The following is a 23,373-nucleotide window of genomic DNA, read 5'->3' as shown; positions in this document are numbered from 1 at the left end:
AAACTGGGCAGAATATGTCAAAATCATGCCAGGCTCATGCTGTAGTTCAGCCCTTTGGCCCCCGGGTGCCGCTGAGACCAAGTTTTGTCCAAGACACGACAGACTTTCTAGGAAAAGTCAAAAACAGACCACCTTCCCAGCAACACCCTCCTAGCCATCATGGATGGTACCAGCTCAGCATCCCACCCAGGACGGCATCCAAACCTGTCTCACGTATCAACGAGAGTGAGATTACATCTCGGAGAGCAACCCTCCAGACATTACTGAATTTATTACTTCATCTTCACACGCAACAACTTCATTTTCAACAGCCAATGCTTCCTCTGGACCATGGGCACTGCTACGGGCACTAAAATAGCCCCACGAGATGCCAACCTTCTTATGGCCCACCTGGAAGAAGACTTCCATGGGGAGCAGAAAGGGGGCAGGGAGAGAGGAGTTGGATCCTCATGTTATACGGATAGACTTTTGCCTACTGCTTTTAATCTTATGTATTTTTCTGAGTTTTGCATTGCCTTAAACTCCATTTTGTATTGCTCTGTAGCTTGACATAAGTGTTTGACCTTTGTATGCTGTGTGTGTGGGAGAAGGGGTGACTGTCCAGGGAGTACCGTGGGGTGGGAGGGGAGGGGATGAGGTGGGGGTTGCAGCTGCTGAGGCACCGCCCGTGCGGACCAGGCTGGAGGTGGTGGCTGATGGCTCGCCCACCCCGTGCATGGGCTGCCCTGGTTTGTCCTAGACAGGAGTGTTCCCTGTGGAGGCTCAAATCCTGGCTTTTCCTGACCAAGGGTGCCACACTGCCAAAAAAAAAATTCCCCGGAAAGTATGCAACTATGTGTGGAGCGGTAGCCTGGGCTTTCTCAGTTTCTAGGCTTCCACACAGCACAGTTGTTGATGTTTCTGAGGTGCTTTTACAATAATGGAAGTAGCCTTAGGTCCTCAGCTCTGGGAGGAAGTTGAGGCCGGACCCCGGAGTTGCGAGCAATGAGGACTGCGACCTGGGAAGAGGGAACCAGCATTATGGTTATAGGTTAGGGGCTGCCCCTCTCGGCAGCACAGAGGCAGAGAGGGATCTTGGAGTCAGGATTGACTCCAGGATGAATATGAGTCGCCAGTGTGATGAAGCACTAGGCAGAGCCAACCGCAGCCTGTCCTCCATCAACGGGGGCATCACTACCAGGTCCAGAGAGGTCTTGTTCCCCCTCTATGCGGCGCTGGTCAGGCCACAGCTGGAGTCCTGTGTCCAGTCGTGGGCGCCGCACTTCAGGAGGGACGTGGGGAACCTGGAGAGGGTCCAGAGGAGGCCACTCGTATGGTTGGGGGCCTCCGTGGCCAGCCCTGTGAGGAGAGGCTGAGGGACCTGAATCTCTTCAGTCTTCACAAGAGGAGACTGAGGCGGGATCTCATGGCTGCCAACAACCTTATCAGGGGCCAGCAGCAGGGACTTGGGGAAAGTCTGTTCCCAGGGCCCCCCTTGGGGTCACCAGGAACAATGGCCACAAGCCGAGGGAGGAGAGGTTTAGGTCAGATATTAGGAAGAACGACTTCACTGTGAGGGTGGCCAGAGCCTGGAACAGGCTCCCCGGAGAGGTGGTGCTCTTGCCTTCCCTGGGGAGCTTCAAGAGGAGACTGGGCAGGCCCCTGGCTGGGGCCTTTTGACCCCTGCCACCCCCAGTGCTCCTTCCTGCCCATGGCGGGGGGGCGGACTCGATGATCTGTCCAGGTCCCTCCCGACTCACTGATTCTGTCACGCTGTTGAGGAGTTCGTGACCGCTTGCGGAGCTATTCCCAAAGACACAGAGTCACTGTCAATCTCAAAATTTATTCAGCATGCTGGGCGCCCTGAGTAAACTCAGAGGGCCGCGAATAAAACTGTTAGAGGCGATTTATAGTATGCAGACAAGATGCGTGCGCAGGTGGGACTTTTCCACTGTGAAGGAAAACAAGATATCAGGTCAGTGTGGGAAAACTCTTAATTATTTCAAAACTGGTTTTTGGCTACATGTTTGTTTTGAAAGGCTAACTAACAGGGAGGAAAACTATATTTTTGCTTACTTCAGACTTCAAAGTGAACAGGATTCGGTCATTGCAGAGTCTTATCAGCCTGCCCTTGGAGGCTGAGTCTGCTTTATAGTTAACTTCTACACTATTATTTATTACCTTGTTAATAAATTTCTACACAGCCAGGCCCCCCTCTGCTTCCGCCCCGGTGCTGCCCCCGGCTCCGAGCCCCGCACCCCTCAGGCAAGAGCGGCGGGAGCCCGGCCCCCAGCCCGGCCCCGTGGGGGGAGCACGGGGGGTGGGACATGGGGCTGCAAACGCCCCCCCAGAGTGCCCGAGCTGGCTGTGAGAGCGGGTATGCGGCTTGCAGCCCCCGGGCCGGGCGCTGTGGTGGCAGTGGGGGGGCGGGATGGGGGGTTGCAAACTTCCCCGGCCCCCAGCTGCAATCCCCAGCTCCCAGCCTGCTGCAAACGCCCTGCGCGCCGTGCCCCCGCTCCAGGACGTGGGGGCAGACAGGCACAGACCCAGGGTGGATCCAGCCACCTTCCTTGGAGTCTTCCCCCTTGATAACATGATTTCCCTTTGCCTTCTCCATGATTATATCATTTGCCATTCATTGTGCCTCAAAATGCACTACCAGCTGTTCCTTGGGCAGTTATTCTGATTTCCTCCCTCTCTTGCCTAGTGTGTCCTGTCCAAACTCATTTCCACTCATTTGTCTGGATTTACACTGGTGTTTGCTTTCCTATGACCATATGTCCAACACCTGGATGAAAAGGACCATCCTCTTCTTCCTGCTATGCCTTCCCTTTCAGCCTAAATGTCCATCCTCCCTTGTGCTTCACGTCCTTAGTCTAATCCTTGAGTTTATTGGCTCCAGTCCCCAAATTTCAGTTGCTTATTCTGCATCCAGTATTAGTGCATAAACTCTCTTTAACCACTGCCCAAGCAGGATATCGAGGCCCTGCCCCTGACCTGATCGGCCGCATCTAGCGAGGACAGGTGGAGCTGTGGGTCTGTGATGATGAGGACCGTGGGGCAATCTTGAGGTCCGAGGACCTGCGGCCAGGTGAGTTGTGGCTGTCCCCTCCACCCAACTCCTCTCTCACAAATGCTCCCTGCCGAGGGTGAAAGGGAGCCTGGAAACTGCAGACCTGCCCTGTGCTGCCATCCCAGGGTGCTGACCTCAAATAGCTGATGCTGTCATGTGTGCAGACAGGTCTTGTTCCACTCCCTGAAATTCAAACTGTAGAAACTGTTACCTAGAGGCTTGTTTTTGCCAAAGACCCCCAGTATTTGACGTGGCCCCTTGCTGATTTAATATCCAGTTAACTGTAATAGTAATTATTACAAGTTTCATGCCTGTAATACAACTGGACAAGTGGCTCCATTAGACATTACAGCAGCGAGCTTTGGTGGTGCCAGCCTCGTGTCCTGCACTGGGTGTGGGAGATGTTTGTTTCTGGCTTTCCCGCTGTTCACGTAGGAACTGCACAACCGCCCCACAACTCCCCAGAGTAAGAGCATGCACACAACACCCTCGTCCTTTGTTTGTCCACTACTTCAATAACTTTCTCATGCCAAATTGCCTAATCCTCAAGTTCCTCACCAGCCGAACAGTTTTTCACCAGTGATAATTATGGGTAAATATTTTAAGCTCTTCCAGTACTCAAATGATGGTTTTCTTTATTGTTTAAGATGACTGTTTAGATCAAACATCCCATGATCAGGGTTTTTGGGGCCAGACATGTTCTCGGTAATTCTGCCCCTTCTATATAACGGGCAACACTTTCCTTGTTGTTTCAAATGGATTGTTTGGTGTCACTGGAGCACTACCAGTGCCCCTCTGCCCTGTGAGATACTGGAGAAATGCTAAGAGAAATGCTAAAGGTGAAAAGGAAACCAACAAAAGGATGACAATACAAACAAACGGTCCATCTGCCCTTCCCAATCTTTGGTGTGACTGATATTTGTGAGGCCCAGGAGGCCATACTCCAGGGATGTACCATTTTCTGTAGCCACTCTGCAGATACTCCAAGAGTGAGCATTGCACTGGGGCTTGTGGAGCATGTCAGCCCAGTCAGGTGGAGGGCTCAGCACCATCTCCCCCGAATCAACAGCAGCCCTTAGAGATCCTCATTTTTTCATAAACGGTGAGAGTCTGCCTCTTACATCCACCGAATAGGGAAGATGAGACTGGCATAAGGACCGGGCACTGCCTCACCCCCAGCACTTAGTTTTCTTGAGGAAACACAAGTGCCAAGTCCTGTCCTGCTTTGAGGCCCATCCCAGCAGAAGGAATAGCAGTGCTTGCCCCTTGGCAGCAGGGCAGGGACTAATCTGGTGTTTCTTCCTCCCATGCAGGACATGCCTGGTTGCTGAGCAGAACTGAGGAGCAGGCTCCTGAGGAAGGGCCTGGAAAGCTGGAGCCACCCTGGGCTTCGCTAGGGAGTATGGGTGAGGTGACTTCCCTGAGCCCAGCGAAGGAGCAATGGCACAAGGGTCCTGCCCCAAAAGCAGGAGAATGTAGCAGGAGAAAGAAGCCAGAACAAGCCCAAGGTACAGGGACAAATATGTCGTGCTGAGACACCTGAAGAGGCAGAACACAAAAGTCCACTGGAGAGAGACACTGCATGCAAACCAAGGCAGTGCGGGGGGTCTCAGAGGGAAGCAAAAGCCCACCACCAAACGCAGGGGGAGAGCCCACCTCTGCCCTCAGTGCAGGAAAAGTCTGAGCTGCCCTTCACTCCTGGCTCTGCACAAGATAAGGCACGCTGGGGAGAAGCCCCATGTATGCGCCACGTGTGGGAAGAACTTCACCTGCCTCTCGACCCTGGCTGCTCACCACCAGATCCATTCTGGACAGCTCCCCCACTGCTCCACCAAAAGGGGGAAGAGCTGTGTGCGCAGCTTGGAGCTGCTCAAAACCCAGGATGTGCAGAGCAAGAAGTATCAGTTCCACTGTGTCACATGTGGTAAGACCTTCACCCATTTCTTCTCCCTCATTCAGCACCGGCGCATGCACTTGGGGAGGAAGACACACCGCCGTACCAAGTGCAGGAAGAACTTCATCAGCTGGCAAGGCCTGTCCCAGCAGCAGTGTGTGCGGAGGAGGCAGCAGCCACACTGCTGCACGAAGCGTGGGAAGAGCTTCAGGCACCCCTGCAGCTTGGCTAAGCACAGGTGCATCCACACAAGGGAGAAGCGTCATCCTTGCTCTGTGTGTGGGAAGAGCTTCACCCACTCCTCCACCCTGGCGCGGCACCAGCGCATCCCCACAGGGGAGAAGCCATATCAGTGCTCTGAGTGTGGGAAGAGCTTCACCCAATCCTCCCACCTGGCCAAGCACAAGCGTGTCCACACAGGGGAGAAACCATATCAGTGCTCTGAGTGTGGGAAGAGCTTCACTTGCTCCTCTGGCCTGGCCCAGCACCAGCTCATTCACACAGGAGAGAAGCCATATCAGTGCTCTGAGTGTGGTAAAAGCTTCACCCAATTCTGCTCCCTGGCCAAGCACCAGCTCATCCACACAGGGGAGAAGTCATATCACTGCTCTGACTGTGGGAAGAGCTTCAGCATCATCTCCAGCCTGGCCTGGTATCAGCGTATGCACAAAGGGGAGAAGCCACATCATTGCTCTTAGTGTAGGAAGAGCTTCACCTACTCCTGCAGACTGTGCCGAACACCAGTGTATCTATACATCGTAGAAGCTACATCAGTGCTCTGAGTATTGGAAAAGCTTCAACCATCTCTCCCACCTGTCCTGGAATCAGTACATCCACACCCAGGAGCATCCCTAATTCAGCCAGCAGTGCAGGAAGGGCGTGGAGATGTCTGCCTGCTCAGCACCCACCTGTGGTGCATTCAGACAATCACCCTCATGCTGGTGGCCTGCAGAAAGTGTTCCCCGAGGCTTTGTCCCTTGTAGGGTACAGTGGAGTCCAGAGCTGAGATGCTGGCCCCAAGGTATGGTTGTGGGGGGAGGGGGTGCTAAGAGGAAACACCTCAGGCAGAAGTCAGCCCCGACGTGGGGGGAGGAGACGAGGAGGAGATGATCTTTGCGTCAGCCTTGAACCCTGTGCATTTTCCATCATTCTCTAAAAGTACTCCCAGGGGAAGAAGTGCCTTTATGCTCAGGGGCCCTCCCCCAGATGGCTGACTTCAAATGACACCCGGGGACTTGCCTTGGCTGCCTCCCAGCTTTCTCCTTCCTCCTGGTCCAGTGATCCCGGTATATGAGACCCTGAGTTGCAGGGAGGAGTGCATTTATATCTGGGGAAACATTCCCTACTCTCCTCCCTGACCTCACCTTTCCTCACCTGAGCTATGGGCAGGCAAGACGGGAACGGCGTTGCTTAGCCCTGCATGCGCCTGTGCCAAAGACAACTTATCTCAGTGGTCCTGCTCAGTCCTGCTCCCACCAGCAGCTCCCACGAACCCCCCAAACGCCCCCAGATGTAAAACCCAGCTGTTCCCTGCTCCCCCGAAACAAAATGCACCATGGGGCAAAAGGGGTCGTGCGCATGGCAGGACCTGCCCTGCTATTTCAGCTGACACCAAGACACTCAAAGCACCGCTTAAAGCAAAAGGCAGGAAGAAAAGCGAAGCCCTGAAGGCACCGGAGCAGAGAGAGGAGCCGGCCCAGAGGGTGCCACAGCCCGAGGGTGCATGGGCCCAGAGCGGCTGCCCGCACCCACCCCGGCCCCGGGCCAGTCCCGGGGACGTGCGGGACAGCGGGGACCTGCCTGGTGCGGGCGGCGCGGTTCCCCCACGGCCCCCGCCCCGGCCCACCTCATCCTGTCCGCCTGGCCTGGCCCGGGGGCACCTGGCCGGGGAGCCGGGGGGTGGGCATGGGGCAGAGGGGCAGACCTACATCTCAGTACCTTGTGTACAGAGCACCTGTCTGCTCCCACACAACCACCCCCGGTCTGTGCCCATCTGCCCCCCAGTCCTGGAGCGGGGGCACGGCGCGCAGGGCGTTTGCAGCAGGCCGGGACCCGGGGGTTGCAGCTGGGGGCCGGGGAAGTTTGCAACCCCCCCATCCCGCCCCCCCACTGCTGCCACAGCGCCCGGCCCAGGGGCTGCAAGCCGCATACCCACTTTCACACCCAGCTCGGGCACTCTGGGGGGCGTTTGCAGGGCGGGGCGGGAGCGCAGGGACAGCGACCTGGGCGTGCGCACGCGCGTGTTTGTGTGCACGCACGAGTGTGTGCTTGCATGTGTCTGCCTGCTTGCTTGTGTCTGTGGGCTTTCGTATATCAGCGTGTGTGCATTTCTGCATGCATGTGTTTGTGTATGCACGCACAAGTCTGCATCCATGCACCAGTGTGCACTTGCATGTGCTTGTCTGCATCCATGCGTGTTCATGCACGCATATATGTGTGCATGTGTATAGGCATATGCTCGCGTCTTTGTGCGTGCACTCCTATCTGCATGTGCGCATGCCTATCTGCATGTGTGTCTGTGTTCATGGCAGGAAGAGTGTATTTGTGTCTGTGTGTCCATGTGCACAGAGTGTGTGTGTAGGGTGCGCGCATCTGCGTTAATGTCTCCTGGTGTCAAAACCCCCCCAACTTCATTAAATACACCAAAAAAAGCGGGGCAGTGCACATGGCTGGAGTGTGTGGCACCTGAAACTGGAGCCTAGCTGATCAGAGCCACGCTCTGGCTACTGACCACGCTCTGTGTGCCCAGATTGCCACCGCTGCAGCCCTGGGAGGCCCCCAGGACCCCAGGTGAGGCTGCAGGGGCCATCCTAGGTGCTGGCTTCAGCCTCCCCTACTCCACCGAGGTCAATTTGCCGCATGCCAGAGCACATGTGCAGGGGCTTGCATGCCTGGGGACACCTAGCAGCAGCACCAATATGTGCTGCTGGTATTTGTGCCCAGGAAAATGGATGTTCCGACTCATGGGGGCATACCCCTGTGGCTGTGCATTGCCCCTCCCTTTGGCTGAGAACCTGAACACTTATTTCTTGGTTTGTTGACATCCATCAGGTGTCATGAGGTCATCACTAGAGAGCGAGTGAGCACCTTTACAGCACCATTCAAATGTGTTCACTGCTTTGGGGGCCTCTGGAATAAGTGAGGGATTTGGTCCTCAGTGCTAAAGTAATTCCATCACTCATCTATTGGGCCATTGTGGTAAAAGATATTCCCTAAAGGCATACTGGTTCCTTGAGCTGCTTCCTTTCCAGCAGGCTCCTTCCATTTTCTCTAGTCTCATGAAGCTCTAGGTCTTTTTTTTTTTCTGTCTGTTGTTTAAAAAAGTTTTGCCATTAATCTCTCACTGCTCTGACTGCTAAGGGTGTGTCATGTGCTCATAGCAAGGGCTCATGGCACTTCTCCAGCAATGCTTGCAGAAAGAGTAGAGAGAGACTTATGTGAGCTTTATTCTGCTGTTCTTGGTGTATTCTGGAGGAGCTGCTGAACTTTGGAATTTTCTCCCGTTGCTTTGGAGGAGTGCGTAAATTAATCTCCTTTTCTTTTCCTCTCTCCTTCCCTCCCCCAACCGGCTGGATGGTCGTTCTCTTGCTTCAGCACAGAGCACTTCCCCTGCAGCTGTAGAAATGCTGTATCATTGCCAGTAACATAGGTACAATTCTTCTCAACAGGATTTTCCCACATAGGCAGGACACAGGAGCAAGTTATGTTCTGTCGTTGTATTTTGTATTGCTTCTTTTGGAAAGAACCGTGTTTAGATGTGATTAGGACATTAAAGCTGTCGTTATGTGAGTATTTTCTCAATTTTGAACATCCCTTGAGTGGATCTCAGCAGTAGAAACTAAAGGAAACTATTTCCTACTTACAGGTTTTAATTATGTGGGTCTAACTTCACTGGAAGTCATCATCACATCATTTCCTGAGCAGGGACCGAATCAACACCCCCCCTCTGAGCCCCCCCCAGGCCACAGGGGAGGTGCACCCAGGCCAAGGGTCAGGGAGGATCTAGTCAGGGAGTGTCTGGAGGGACTGGATGTATTTAAATCAGTGGGTCCAGACGATCTCCACCCTAGAGTACTAAAGGAACTGGCCAAGGTCATTGCAGGACCCCTGGCACGGCTGTACGAGCACTCGTGGTGCTCTGGTGTGGGGCCAGAGGACTGGAAGAGGGCCAACGAGGTCCCCATCTTCAAAAAGGGGAGGAAGGAGGACCCAGGAACTATAGGCCAGTTAGTCTTACCTCCATCCTGGGCAAGCTTTTTGAGAGAGTTATCCTGGTGCATGTCCACGAGGGGCGAGCGGGGGAGATCATGCTTAGGGGCAACCAACACGGGTTCATCAGTGGCAGGCCCTGTCAGACCAACCCGGTGGCCTTCTACGACCAGGTCACTAAATCCTTAGACGCAGGGGGAGCAGTGGACATCGTCTTCCTGGACTGTCGGCAGGCCTTCGACACTGTCTCTCACCCCGTTCTCATTAAGAAACTGGGGGCTGTGGTGTCGACCCCCACACAGTCAGACGTGTCGCCAATGGGCTGGAGGGCCGCACCCAGAGAGTGGTGGTGGACGGGTCATGTTCGACCTGGAGGGACGTGGGCAGTGGGGTCCCCCAGGGCTCGGTCCTCGGGCCCGCGCTGTTCAACATCTTTATCAGCAACTTGGACGATGGGGAGAATAGCACCCTGCTCAAAATTGTTGATGACACTAAGATGTGGGGGGATGTGGGCATGCTAGAGGGGAGGAATAGGGTGCAATCGGACCTAGACAAGTTACAGGGGTGGGCAGATGAGAACAGGATGGAATTCAACACCGACAAGTGCAAGGTGCTGCACCTGGGGGGGAACAACCGGCACCATCCCTACAGGCTGGGGAACTCCCTTCTCGTCAGGGCAGAGGCAGAAAAGGATCTTGGAGTCATCATTGATGCCAAGATGAACATGGGCCGGCAGTGCGGGGATGCAGTCAGGAAGGCTAACCGCACCTTGTCCTGCATCCACGGATGCATCTCGAGCAGGGCCAGGGAGGTGATCCTCCCCCTCTATGCGGCACTGGTCAGGCCGCAGCTGGAGTACTGCGTCCAGGTCTGGGCGCCACGCTTCAGGAGGGATGTGGACAGCATGGAGAGGGGCCAGAGGAGGCCACTCGCATGATCGGGGCATCAGGGCAGGCCCTACGAGGAGAGGCGACGGGACCTGAACCTGTTCAGCCTCCAAAAGAGAAGGCTGAGGGGATCTAGTGGCCTGTAACAGACTAGTCAGGGGGGATCAGCAGGCATTGGGGCAGTCCCTGTTCCCCCGAGCACCGCCAGGAGTGACCAGGAATAACGGTCACAAGCTGGCAGAGGGCAGGTTTAGGCTAGATATCAGGAGACGCTACTTCACGGTCAGGGCGGCTAGGGTCTAGACCCAACTTCCAAGAGAAGTGGTGCTGGCTCTTACCCTGGGGGGCTTTAAGACAAGGCTTGATAATCACCTTGCTGGGCTTGTTTGACCCCCGTACTCTTTCCTGCCATGGCAGGGGGTCGGACTTGATGATCTGCTCAGGTCCCGTCTGACCCTACTAACTATGAAACTATACACAGCTGCTTAAGAGATTTGGAGGTGGCAGGTACATGTGAGCCTGCCCTGTGCACACATGGCCAGCATGGAGCGAGGCCGAGTTGTTGCAAGAAGGCCTGAGCAGGACCTCTGCCACATCCCACGCAGCCCAGCTGCTGCCTGGGACAGTCTTTTTAATTTTGTCTGTTGTCCCCCCCCGAGTGGAGAAGGGGACAATGACAGCAAGGAAGAGGAAGAGACAAGTGAAACTGGGGATAGCGACAGCAGCTGTGGGTCTCCCAGTGGGAGTGGGAGCTGGAGCCCCAGCGATAACAGAGGACAGGTGAACTGAGTACGCGACTCTGAAAGCGGGGTGGGGAAGAAAGGGAAGGGTCGGCCTGGTCTGCGAGACCAGGAGTTGCTTGTGTGTGTAGCATGCAATGCGGATATTGTAACAGGTCCGGGTGGCCATCAGGTCTTTGCACAGGTGCGCGGGTGCGGTTTTTGTAATGGGTGAAGGTTTTCTTTTGTGGAGTGATAGTAGGAGTGTAGATATATACAACCTTATATAGAGAGATGCACATATTTTTACAAAAATAAATAAAATTTCAATCATGCCATCTGTTGCAAGGGGGACAAACCCACACTTTTTCCTCCGGTCTCCTTTACGCTGTGCTCTCCACTGCTCCTTTCCCTCCGAACTTGCCTGCTGTTCAGGTTCTTCCTTGCAATGCTTCCTTGCCAAGCAGAACAAGAGCTGTGTTTAAAATGTATCCTGCCCAGATTGTCTTGGGGTGGCCACCCTGCAGTGCAGGTATGAAGGACAGCCTGCATGTGGTGTGCAGCAGATTGTGTCAGGGTAGCACTTGGTTGTAGGGATAATTTATGGCGTACCTGCTAAAAAGGCTGGTGCCCCACTGCTCTAGTGTCTGATGCCTGGTCCAGTGGTTACAGGGGAATGCGAGTGAATCCGTTCCCCACGTTCCTTTGGGCCGTTTGCACGGCAGCAGGGCAAAGGGAAACTTTTAGAAATAAAAAGACATTGCTTGTAAAGTCACATATGTTGCCACAGGGCCCAGGAATGGGAGCAATCCCTAAAGTGACTTTAATTTGCAATGGTTTTGAGTTAGGAGCTTGCAGACAACTGCATACCCGTCTTCTACGGCAAGAGCTTTAGCTAGTAGCTTCCACAGAGGAGGATGTGTTAGGATTTGGGGGATCTACCCCTGGCTCTGCAATGCTTTGGGCAAGTTGTGTGAGTGTTTGGCTGATGCCAGAACTCCCATCGACTTCGAGCCTGACACGACCACCCATGGCTGGTGGTGCTGCGCGTTGTCCCTTCACCCAGGTAGGTGCTGAAGTCCCACGTGTTCTGCCCCGACGCAATGGAAATCCCTCCTTAATCATGAACTACGCTTCAGAAGGGCCATGATTCATTGAAAAAAAAATTTATTGCAAAATTATACAACTGTCATAGTTATGTGGTACAAGAACTCGGCAAAAAAAAAGGCAATCAGACGCTTGCATCCACATGATGCAAATCATTCACAATCTCCCACAGTGTTTTCACCCGCTCCCACCCACCTCATCCTACAGGATGTGCAACAGCACATGGGTTTCAGTGCAGATTCCCTGGAGTATTGTCTGAGCATATACACTGCATGTTGTCTTTCCTGTGCCTTCTGGTTATACCCCAAGACCTTCCCCATATACCCGAGATTTTCTCTCTTTTTTTTGGGGTTTTTTTTTTTTTTTCAGAACTCACCTATGGAGGAGTGAAGAACAGCAATGCCCTTCAGGCTGACCTGTACGTAGTCCTGGGCACACAAGCTTTACGGTGATTTTGTAACTTGTAGCTACCTAAGAGAGACTAGGTCAGGTCCAATTTTGGCCCAAATTATATATCTGTATCTTAGGAATAAGACCAATAGGAAAGAATCGCACCGGTTTTTAATAAGTTAACGGAAATGTTCCTCTGTAGTGCTGAAACCCAACCACTGCAGTATTTGGCCTATGCATAGGACTGTGAAAGTGGACTGGATTAGAAAGGAACATGAATGAGAGGAACTCTTTGTGGAGCCAGTTTTGTCATCTAAGCAGGTGGATGACACTGAGCATCAATGCCAAATCAAGCAAAGAGCCTGCCACTTCTAACGATCTCAAGTATTACTTAGCTCTACAACTTGTCTAGGCACGCGAGAACTGCATTCGTGCTTCAATGTCCTCATCAACCGCTGGCTGGAGTTAATTGTGACGCTTGCTGAGAAGCACATTGAAGTTTCTCAGACGTAATTATGAAAATGTATAGCTCTTCTTGTCCAGGTCAGTCAATAAAGAGCAAGAGCCTGGGGATGTCCTTTTTAGAAAGGGGTCAATGGGAATCCAGCTTATGGGGGAAGTCTCAATCTGCATATTTAAAAATATGGAAATGAAAGGCCCACTGTAGCTCCCAGCAGGTGTCTTTCCATTGACATCTGTTTGGACTCTTAAGGGACAAGCCTGTCCACCTAGTAAGAGACCCTTTGCCCTGTAAACTATTTCTTGCCCCACCTGCACCCTGACAAACAAAAACCACCAATGGAAATGAACTCTCTCTCGTTGGTTTGGTGTTAATTAATTGTGGGTCTCCTGCTGCTGAAAAGTGTCAGCTGGATTGCCCTAGAGACTGTTACCCTCTGTCACCCATGGCTTGGGGACCCACGCAGCTAGCTGAGAAACAACCTTCTCCACGTGTGCCCCGCTGGAAAGCCTTCGCTCCGATCCAAAAACAACGAGTGAAAAGGGGTTTTTGTCTATTCGGCTCTGGGCCTCTTTGCTGAGACACCGTTCAGAAGTAGGATTCATTTTCCATCAAGTGTTTGCTGTGATGCTGATTGAAGCTGATCCTGCAGATGAGGAGACTATGTGTTTTTGGTTTGTTCTGCTCTTATAGCAGGGGAAACAGAAAGTCTTGCACAAGTCAGAGCAGGGCTGAGCTCTGTTGAAGGTGCAAGCACGTGGCCCACAGACTTGCAGCATCTGCTTCCCTGGACCACTGTGTGTAGAAGCTTGTTCCCCATCATAAAAGGGAGAAGGCACTTACACTAGCTACACAGGGTCCCTTTCTACTCTACCATCAGGACTATATCCGTGACCCTCCCTGGAGCGCACGGGATCCTCTCCTTTCCTTCATCGAGCAAAAATATAGGTGACAGGTAAAGGCACCGACTCGCTGACTTCCACATGGAGCCAGCGGCTTCCTGTGCAAGGAAACAGTAATGCTGACACCAGTGTCAGTGGGCATAATATACCTTTAAAGGACAAAGTAAGCTGGGAGGGCAAAACGGGGACAGAGATATGTTCCCTGTGTCTACAGCAAACAGGCAAGTGATGGACATGGAAGTGGGTTGGGTGGCACCTTTATAGTAGTCCCCATGAATGGTATGCTTCTTGGGAGACTGTCACGGCACTTACTGTAAGGACTTGATGTACTACAGGGGAGGAAACCCTGGCAACAGCCTAAAATCTCAGCCGACATAGCCTTGATTGAGAGTCAAGCCCCAGGAAATGTATTCCTCCTGCCCCTCTTCCCTTTGAGAATTTCCCCTTTCTCCTCCCATGAGGTGGCCCTTTTATTTTTATTTTTTTTTGGTGGGTTACTCTGGGTGAGGTAAAGTGTACGTTGGATTTACCATCAAAATGCACTCTGGTCCAAATAGCACCCATCAGTTCGTAAAGGATATGGAATAACACTTCCCCATTTAAAACAAGAAAAAGTGACCCTGAAATTCCCAACTACAACTCATCCCGCATTTTGTCCCCTTTGGGCCTCACCAGCCTGCCAATAAAGAGGATGGAGTTAGTTTTGTTGTCCTTAATCAAAAAGATGAAGGGATGGTCAGCATAGAAGAGTCTGGGGTTCCTCATTTCTTCTCGGCCGTAGATGTCGGCATCAAAGGGGTTCCCCTCTGTGTCCCACTCGAGGGCAGCAGCATGGAAGACGTTAGACAGGTAGAGATCTTTTTTGCCAGAAATCTTAGACAAGTCGGCCTTGTTTTTGTCAATGGCTTCGGTCAAGCCGAGGTCAGCCAAGTGTTTCTGTGATCAAAGAAAGAGTTGAGTTAGAGCTAATGGAATAGGCTGACTTTATGCAGTCATCTCATCATCGATTTGGGAAGCCAAAGTCTGCCCTCCACTCCACCAGTAGAAATGCAGAGCGGCTCACGTCAAATGCAGCGAGCACTCTGGATAAGGATCTTTAAAAGGAGGCTTGATAACTACCTAGCTGGGGTCATTTGAGCTTAAACTTAGTAGGGATCATAAAAGTCCTGTATTCATTACTGCCCAGGGCAGGGCGTCAAACTAGATAATCTGCTCAGGTCCCCTCCGACCCTACTTCTATGAATCTATGAATCCAAGGGGGTGATAACAGCATGGTGTGGCTCCAGGGTGGGCAAATTTGACTTGGATCCTGCAATGAGTGGAGGAGTTGGAGGAAGAGTCTTGTGAATGAGCCGATACCGCTGCAACCTCAGAGCCCTGCTTATAGATACGGGCAGCAGCGTGAACAGAAGTACTAAATCGTGGTCCTATTGAATTACTCTTGCATGCAAATAATAAAATAGGTCGCTTATACCAAGTGGGCTTGCTTGTAAAAACCCCCAGCTTTGTGACTGTCTTAACTTAACTCCTAAGTAGTTAGAGCAGGGAGCTCCTCATTTGCAGATCAGCTAAAGACTCAGCGCGGCTCTGCTTAGGGCTGCATGTTGCAAGTATGTCCATGACAGCTGTCTTGCCATGAAGCCTACCATCCCAAGAGATGTCTATTCGGGAAACAGCTGGGGAAGTACCCAAGGAAGAATCAAAGGTTTCCTTCCTCACCAGGCTGCTTTTTGGCTCCAGGAGACAGCTTACCTGAAGATCGTGGCTAACTTCCAGGCTGACTTTTGGCAGGGAAATGGCCACTGATCTCTTCTTCAGCTTGCTGATCCACATTTTCAGCTGCTCTCTGGTCAGCAACTTCTCAACTCTCTCCAGAGGCTCAACGTGGTTTGGCATGATGAAGATCATGCTGGAGAGCTTGTGAGCGAGCGGCATCTCTACAATCTGAAGCTTCTCAGTTTCGTCATCAAAGTAGTTGTAGAGACCTTCAGAAGAGAAGCCCAGGCAGAACAATGAGATGCGGGGAACAAGCAAAGCCGCCGAAAGTTTCTCGTGCCAGTGGTGCAATGGCAGAGCGGTTGAGCCACCCTGCCATAACTCCACAGAAGCAAGCTTGAGGCTTGCTCTAAATCTGTGCTGAAGACGGCTCCCAGTTTTCCCAGCTGTCAGCAGGTACCTGCTCCATCAGACTGAGGAACCCAAGGCAGCGGGGGCAATGCACACCTCTTGCTTGTGTGACACTCGCTGTGGACGCTGGCATGCTTTAGCCAGGATGGGCCCCCTAGGCACAGGCAGACTTTCACTGTCCCTTTCCCCCCGTGCAATACCATCTGCAAACTTTCTATCCATTTGGCCCCATGCAGCCAGGGTTGCTTGAGTAATAGCCATTACTCTCAAAGCCCTTTCTGATGGTTATGGCATTAGTTCCTAATGGGCAAGCATCCGTATCTACATCTGCTTCCGCAAATGTCTTTAAATAGCAATAGCAAAAAAAAAGAGCAATGGGGATCTTGGGGGGTAAGCTCAAAAACCTTACCTGTGCGGTGCATCATGGGAACACCCACGGTGAAGGAACGGGTCACCATGAAGCCACGGTTGTCCACCATCGTGTGATGGAACCTCTCGTCCCAGTGAGCTAAGGAAGCAGAAGGAGAAAGGTCAGCGAGTACAGAAGAGGAGCGCACAGCCCTAAGTCCAACAGCTCAATGAACCCACTGCTGACAAGCCACAGCAGCCCCGGATCTGGCAATGTCACATGTGGCGTGCTGTGGGACAGTGCACTAGAAGATGCTTTTGCTTTACAAGAAGTGCCATTTTTGCTACTGTTTTTAAAACCTGAGGAGAGGCTAGACTGGGACTATAAGCTGGAGAAAGCAATTTACTTCCCCCCTCCTAAAGGTCAGGCTTCTCTTCCATGTTGCTACTGCTAACCCACAATGGCTCCTTTGTTCTACACCGGGGCATTTCACTCTGGAGGAAAGACCCCTGGTACATAAAGTCCTTTTGTATTCCAGTGAATTTTGAGCGACATGCACTTCTCCTTTATCCTAGTGCAATTCCACCCACTCGCATGAATGAGGGGCTGATCCAAGCCCTCCAAGCTGCTTGTTGACTACCTCAAGAAGTTGAAGCATATTGTGGGCTCAAGAGCAAACATCGTGCCTAGCTAGCTTGATTGCGATCCCCTGTCTCAAGAACCGAGGGACCCCTGGGCACTTGACTTACGCTTGAAGAACATGGCATTGACAATCAGGGCTCCATCAGTCTTCTCCACATCCTTGGTGACCTCAGGGAGCTTCCCGTTGGTGGTCTGGGAGGCCCACTCATTGATGGACTTCAGGGCACTCCTCTTGTCCCGGAAGTTGATCTTCGAGTGCTCGTAGTTGTAGTGCTTCTTGCTGTTCTTCACAAAGTCGTCAGCGAAGCTGATGGAGCTGGGGCCATACAGGCGGTTCCCAATCTTCCAGGTCACGTTGCGGGCTGTGCTGTTGCTGACCTCATTCAGGAGCTCCGACAGCCCGCTGTGCACGTAGTCATCGTTCAATTTGTCGGCGCTGAGGACGGCCTTGGCTTGGGAGGCTGTGGCAGCCTTGCCACCAAGAGACACCAGGCCTAAGGAAGAGGCCACCACCACAGGAGACACCAGGATGTTCTCCATGTTCTTGTCTTTGGCCATCGTGTGGTAGAGGTTGAAGGCCAGGGTGGCACTGCGGTCCGCTAAGGCATTGGCCTTATCGCTCAACTTCTTGTCTTCAGAAGGCACTGCGGCCACGAGGACACCAAGGGCCAACAACTGGATTGTCCACATGGTTTCAGTAGAGACCGGCACCGCGGGGAACCTGCAGGGCAACAGAAAGTTTTGGCTTAGGACAACCCACCACTTCCTAAGCAAACTTGAGCCTAGTCTACGCTCCTGCTCTTCCGTTTAACCCTATTCTTAGACTCGAACGATGGCACGCGGTCTTGGTCTTCATGGCTCGCAACTCGGCACCTTAAATGTGGGACCAGTCTCCGAACTGGGCACGAGCCCAGCCTCCCTGCTTTGCAAACACCAACCTGCACCCTTTGAAGTTGTGCGTGGGATTGTCTGCGGAGATAAATTACAGCACGCAGGTGGCAAACAGGTAGCTGATGCCTGAGTTCAGACTGCAATCTGGTGAGCATAAGAGCGTGATTTCTAACTAATATATAACAAGGCTACTTTGCTTTTGGCCTCTTGAAGTGACTTGCTCAGAGAGGCAGGAGGTTCAGCGCTCCAGGAGGTAAAGCAGCGACCTTTCCAACTCGGAGAGATTCAGATCGGCTTAGGAGCGGTTGAAAGGCTGTCGGACCATCCAGCAGTCATGCAACGTCATTGCTGCTGGGTGGGCCTGTGACCGCAAGTTTTAGACACAGCACCACAAACTGCAGTCGTGCATCTCTGCAGGCGAGGACTGTGGAGGACGAGGGTGGCTGAAAACCTGGCTGCTTCTGCCAGCTAGATGGAGCTCTTGAGCTCCCAGTAATCGGTCCAGACAGACCGTGTTTGAGCGAGCGAGGGCGCTCGCAGCATCCTTTCAGAGATTGCTTGCAGGCGGGGCCACGCTACAGGGTTTTGCCAGCACAGCTAGGTCCAGCGTGTGGGTGGGGGTGGGGCGGGGGACGCCATATGCGTGCAGCTACACCAGCAACCCCCTGGGCTGCACGCGTGTCACTTCTGCTGCAATTTATAAATTGATGGGTTTCGTCGGTCCGGCTCGTCTCGTTTGGGAGCTCTGTTCAGTTCCTTGTGCTGCTGTGAGACCCGTGCCCGCTAGAGCAGTGCTTCTCAACCGGTGGGTTGTGACTCAAAAAGGAAAGGGTCACAAACAAACTTTAAAAACGGCGAAAAACGTGGGAAACCGTGGCTTTTCCCTTGCAAGCTGGCAGAGCCCCAGCCTGCCTGGGGCCTCTCACACCCCACATACCAACCCACCCCACACCGAGGGGCCGGGGGCAGCAGGGCAGGAGTGAGGGACACTGCGCTGAGGCCGATTGATACGTGCAGATGGGTGCTGGTACAAAAAAAGATTGAAAACCACTGGTCTAGCGGGCCTCACTAGTGCAGCCAATCCACAAAATATTTGTAGCAAAGCACAGCCCTGAACGCTGCTGGTATTTTGCTTTGCTATTAGATCTCGCTTCATTGACAACTCAAAGTCCTTAAACAAAGCTACTTCCTGCTAAGTAATTAGGGATTTAAATTCCAGTCCTATACACCCCATTAATGGGCTGGGGATTGTTTTTTTTGGTATGATGTCGTTATGGTGGCCAAAGACCCGGCACGGAGTTCCTCGGGCATCGGGAAGTGGCTAAGCTACATTCCTCTGTCGTGTCTCCCTCCTCGTCCAGGCCTGGGGCTGACTTCACATTTGGTTTCGTGCATGCAGAGGCAGGAAGCAGCTGGAATAGCAGCTTGGAGGTTAAAGTATTCACAGAGGGGGAAGCAGCCCAGGGAGTTACAGACACAAAAGGAAGCAGTTAAGCATGTAGCCACAAGCAAGCAGACTCCACAGCAAACCCGTCTCCCAGGAGTTGGGAATTACTTGGATGGAGGGTTCATTTTTTAACTTAAAACCCTTCGAAACCATAGGCTGGAGAGACTGAAAATGAAGAGTGATTTCTTTAGCCCTGGCCATCTGAAGGAAAGGCTGGACCTATAAATACACAGCCGCTCGTTCGACCCTTTCCCCACTATGGATGCACGCCTGGGGTTATGCAGAGACAAATGGTTTGTGGTCTGGTTTGGTTTTGCTCTAAAGATACCTTGGCATTGTTTCATAGTGAGGTCAACGTTTGCCTTTTTCATTCTGAAAGAAAAGAGACACGTGAAGTAGTTCTCTCGAGATGGGCGCAAAGACTGCGACAAATCAGGCAGGGCCACGAGCGGCTCGGCTGGGGACCAGTGGGAGCCCCCACCACAACCTGGCACAGCCTGCGAGGCCCTTTAATTAGCAAGACGGCAACCCGCAGGCCGGCACTGCAATTAAATCGCTGCTCTCTGCTTCTCCAGGGACCTCTTCCACCCATCCCCAAGCCTCAGCCCCGTGGCGAGGGGCACGCCGGGAGAGCTGGATGCCAGCGTGGCATCCCAGTAACCCCAGCATTGCATCGGGCTCTCACAGCCGCCGTGCCCTAGACAAGAAGGTTTCTGGAGCTGCAGGAAGAGCGGGGCGGATGCACAGAGAAGTAAGCGGCTGTGTTAGTAGAGTTGCTCTGGCCAGGTTACCACTCGAAGCACTGCCAGCGCATGCCCCGTCCCTCCCTGCGCTCTGCGGTCCCCCGGGCTCCCGGGGACGGAGGGAGCAGGGGCAGGCGGCTCATGCAGACCCTCAGCCGGGAGAGGGGGGCCAGGGCGGACCGAGGGGCAGCCTGTTCCCGCGTCCACCCTCCCCGGCTGGGGGCAGGAGGGGACCCACCCCGCAGCGGGCATCCTCCTGCGCCCCCTCCTCGGGGACCCACACACACCAGCCCCCCAACATGGACAGACACACACCAGCACCCCCCAAAAAACAGTTCACCCTCCCCTTGCGGGAGCTGCCTCTGCTGCTCGCCCCAGGGCTGCAGTGCGGGGAGATCCTGGCACGGATCTGCCCTCTCCGCACAGGCGGGGAGCTGCGCCCCGCACCGGGGTCTCACCTGGGTCGCGCTGCGGGTTGCACGTGTGTCCGCTCTGTCCCGCAGCAGCCGCGCGAGGGGCTTATAAGCGCCCAGAGGAAACTTCTGGAAATGGCCGAGAGCAGCTGGAGCTGGGACCGTCCCCATCCCGCCCCCGTCCCCGCCCCGGTGCTGGGGCAGGGGGGGAGGAGGGAGGACCAGGCAAAGAGCCCGCCGTCCCCTGGTCCTCCCCGCTGCAGCCTCCTGCATTACAGGTCTGGGCAGCGATTCCCAGGCTGAGCGGCTGTCTGTCCTCGCAGAGGGGGTCCAGACCCTTGGGAATGGGGCTAAAACCCCCCTGCCCCCTTGTCTGAGTGCAACTACTCAGTTGGTCTAATAAAAGACATCGTGTCTGTTCAAAGAAGCTTGCCCGCTTGTGCCCTTCCAACCAAAACCCTCCTCTGAGTCGCACACGGGCGCGTGAAAAAGAGCTGCCTTTGGTTCGGTTTCAACTGAGCTCCCGCTCGGTTTCCCTGTCGGCCCCCAGGCCTTGCCCTGCGACGCAATTATTAATCCCGAGCGACTTTCCCTTCGTTGCGTACCCTTCTCACGGCCCCCCTCAAGCAGCCCTTTAAACTCAGCAGGCCTGGGACAGCCCTGGATTTAGGTTTATGGCAGCTTAAGCTTAGGACCTCGCAATATGAGGGGGCTCTAAAGTAAGAAACAACCCCCCCCAAATCCATATTGCATTTTATAATAATCAGTTGGCAAATAACAAAGATATGGGGAAATGACTCTCTAAATATGGACAATAGTTAGATTGTTGTTTTTTTCTTTGTGCCGTTGCATATATGCAATATAAAGCTTTTGTATTTCTATTTTCAGTGTCCTTTTTGTGAGTATTATTTTTATCGTATCGGGCCTCTTCAGCTGGACATAGCTTAGGGCCTCAGCAGGTCATAATCCAGCACTGCATATGGAAACCCGTCCATGCCGCAAACTATCCTTGTGGCCCATCTCCTTTAGCTCTTATGTCCTTTTTGAGGGAGATGTAGGGAGCAGAGCTGGGCATGCATGAGTGGGGGGCGGGGGATGCATGTGCTGGGAGGGTTTGTAGGGTCTGGGGCTTATAGACAGGTAACAGCGGGGCGGGCTGGGGTGCATTTTTTTTTTATAATGTACTTTGTGTTCCAGATCAAATGAGCCAACTCTGTTCCAAATCATATCGATTGAGCAGAATTCAAATTATTCCAAAAACCATGTCGTCTGAGCAGGAGGAACTCAACACCATGTACAGCGCTACAACCAGCGGGCATCCTCCATCCCACGCCTCTCACCCTAGGACTTCAGATCATGAACGACCCTGTGACTGGTAAGTGGGAGCTCCCCCAGATGCTCCCAAATCCACTGGCAAGCCCAAGCCTGCTGGTCTTGGGGTTCAGATGCCCCCAGATACTAAAGACAAGCATCCTCCATCCCAGACTCTTAAGTCCAGACCTTCAGGTGCTCCCGACACTTGATTTTAGCCTGTTCCAGTACTTCACCGCCCTCCTAGCGAGAAAGTTTTTTCCTAATATCCAACCTCAACTTTCCTTGCTGCAGCTTGAGCCCCTTGCTCCTTGTCCTGTCATCTGCCACCGCCGAGAACAGCCCAGCTCCATCCTCTTTGCACCCTGCTGCAGGGAATTGAAGGCTGCGATTCAATCCCCTTGGTCTTCTCTTCTGCAGACTTAATAAACCCAGTTCTCTCAGCTGCTCCTAAGAAGCCATGTGCTCCAGCTCTCAAAGCATTTTTGTTACCCTCTGCTGGGCTCTTTCCAGCTTGCCCACTTCCTTTCTGCAGCGGGGGGCTCAAGCAGTCTTCATGATGCTTTTGTTTGCTTCTGCAATTGCTTTGCTTTCCCTACTAAGCTTGGTAGGAGAATGGACAGCCATTCCTATGGTAGAAGATAGCTTCGATTTCTAGGATCAGAGCATCAGTTTAGTCATCTAGCTTTGGACACTGATCTCAGGATCAGCTCCGTTACCTTGAAAGCACCTTGGTACAGGGACAGTCTTTCTGTTTGCTTAAAAGTGCTGTGCTTCCTTGCAAGGCTAATATTTACCTGTGCTCATGGATGGGCTAGAGGTCAGCTCAGTCTTTCTGCCCTGGACAAACAGGTGTAGATGCAGTGTAAATAAGCACTACAGTGATACGTTGCCTCGATTGAAGTTTTCACATCTCCCCTAGCAAAATGTTTTGTCAGCTTAAATAAACCAGCTTCCCACTGGGCCAAGAACAAAATGAACGATACCTTTCTGGTCTGATTCATGCTCTCGGCGTAGTTACCAGCAAAAGGTGATAACAGTTATAATAGATAATGGATAGGTAACAACTCTGTCATTTGGCCTGGCTTTTGTTTCTGACTGAGAGGGAAAATAGCCTCTTTTAAAGAAGTTCATGATAACTTTTATTATGGATGAATGGATCCACAGGTTTAATTTGCACAAAAGCTGTTATAAGGGAGAAGTGCCCCGGGGGTTCAGCTCATGGGGTGCTTTCTCTGATCCGTGGAAGTCATTTCAGCCACGCAAAGGACAGGTTCCTGCTTTGGTGGGATAAGAGGAAGGTTGGCACTTAGGGAAACAGGTATCCAAATGCAACAGACTTCCAGATTTTGACTCCACTTGCATTTGCAATCCAGCAGCTAAATTGCACCCACTGAGTTCAGAGGGGTCTCTTCAACTGAGCTGCAACCGGGATTCCTACTAGGGGCATCTTGCAAGAGGCAGCTTCTAAATCCTCTACCCTAGGGGATTTAGGAGCTGGATCTGAGCACTTTCATTTCTGTGGAGTCAAGGGAGCTTAGAGTTTGGAAGACGATGGTGCTTAGGTATCATAAGAGAGACTCAGCCCCTGCCACGATGGAGCCAGGGTTTGTGTAGATGCCGCCAGTGTGAAGTGTCCCATGGAGTAGGGTTGTGTGTGTGTTATTTTTCCCTTATCCCTTCTTCTGGGCTGTATTAGCACATTGCCTCGTGGGGGGAGAAGTTGCTCTAATTGTATACTTGAAGCAACCCCAGTAGCTTCAGTGGCATTGCCCTGGATTTGCATCAGAGTAAAAGCACAGGATCTGGCCCCAAATCCCTTGTTTTTTC

General features: G+C 52.8%; 2 protein-coding genes across 3 annotated transcripts; one reads left to right on the top strand and one right to left on the bottom strand.

Annotated features, from left to right (window-relative positions):
• Positions 1-2,524: 2,524 nt before the first annotated feature.
• Positions 2,525-8,724, top strand: LOC149875424 (uncharacterized). Its single transcript, XM_090031782.1, has 2 exons — positions 2,525-3,070; positions 4,366-8,724. The coding sequence occupies exon 2, from the start codon at positions 5,021-5,023 to the stop codon at positions 5,642-5,644; it is 624 nt and encodes a 207-aa protein (XP_089887908.1). The 5' UTR covers positions 2,525-3,070; positions 4,366-5,020; the 3' UTR covers positions 5,645-8,724.
• A 3,218-nt stretch (positions 8,725-11,942) lies between these two features.
• SERPINH1 (serpin family H member 1) lies at positions 11,943-20,434 on the bottom strand. Of its 2 annotated transcripts, XM_090030767.1 has the most exons (6): positions 20,278-20,388; positions 19,405-19,448; positions 16,846-17,459; positions 16,157-16,255; positions 15,373-15,605; positions 11,943-14,556 (listed from the first exon to the last, which is right to left on the bottom strand). In XM_090030767.1, the coding sequence occupies exons 2-6, from the start codon at positions 19,410-19,412 to the stop codon at positions 14,254-14,256; spliced, it is 1,257 nt and encodes a 418-aa protein (XP_089886893.1). In that variant the 5' UTR covers positions 19,413-19,448; positions 20,278-20,388; the 3' UTR covers positions 11,943-14,253. The 2 variants fall into 2 exon arrangements, with proteins under 2 accessions (XP_089886893.1, XP_089886894.1); XM_090030768.1 differs by lacking the exon at positions 19,405-19,448 and having other exon boundaries at positions 20,278-20,434.
• Positions 20,435-23,373: the final 2,939 nt, after the last annotated feature.

The sequence above is a fragment of the Crocodylus siamensis genome, chromosome 1 (genome assembly GCF_052110815.1).
Source record: "Crocodylus siamensis isolate JL-2025a chromosome 1, ASM5211081v1, whole genome shotgun sequence".
Taxonomy (NCBI): domain Eukaryota; kingdom Metazoa; phylum Chordata; order Crocodylia; family Crocodylidae; genus Crocodylus; species Crocodylus siamensis.
This window is presented reverse-complemented; position numbering and strand designations above follow the sequence as displayed.

Excerpts from the sequence above, each read along its gene's own strand:
- LOC149875424 (XM_090031782.1), top strand. The coding sequence starts at position 5,021 with ATGCACTTGGGGAGGAAGACACACCGCCGTACCAAGTGCAGGAAGAAC.
- SERPINH1 (XM_090030767.1), bottom strand. Across the intron at positions 16,256-16,845 it reads CAATGCCATGTTCTTCAAGC|CTCACTGGGACGAGAGGTTC; the intron begins GTAAGTCAAGTG and ends CTGCTTCCTTAG. Across the intron at positions 14,557-15,372 it reads AAGTTAGCCACGATCTTCAG|AAACACTTGGCTGACCTCGG; the intron begins GTAAGCTGTCTC and ends CTTTGATCACAG.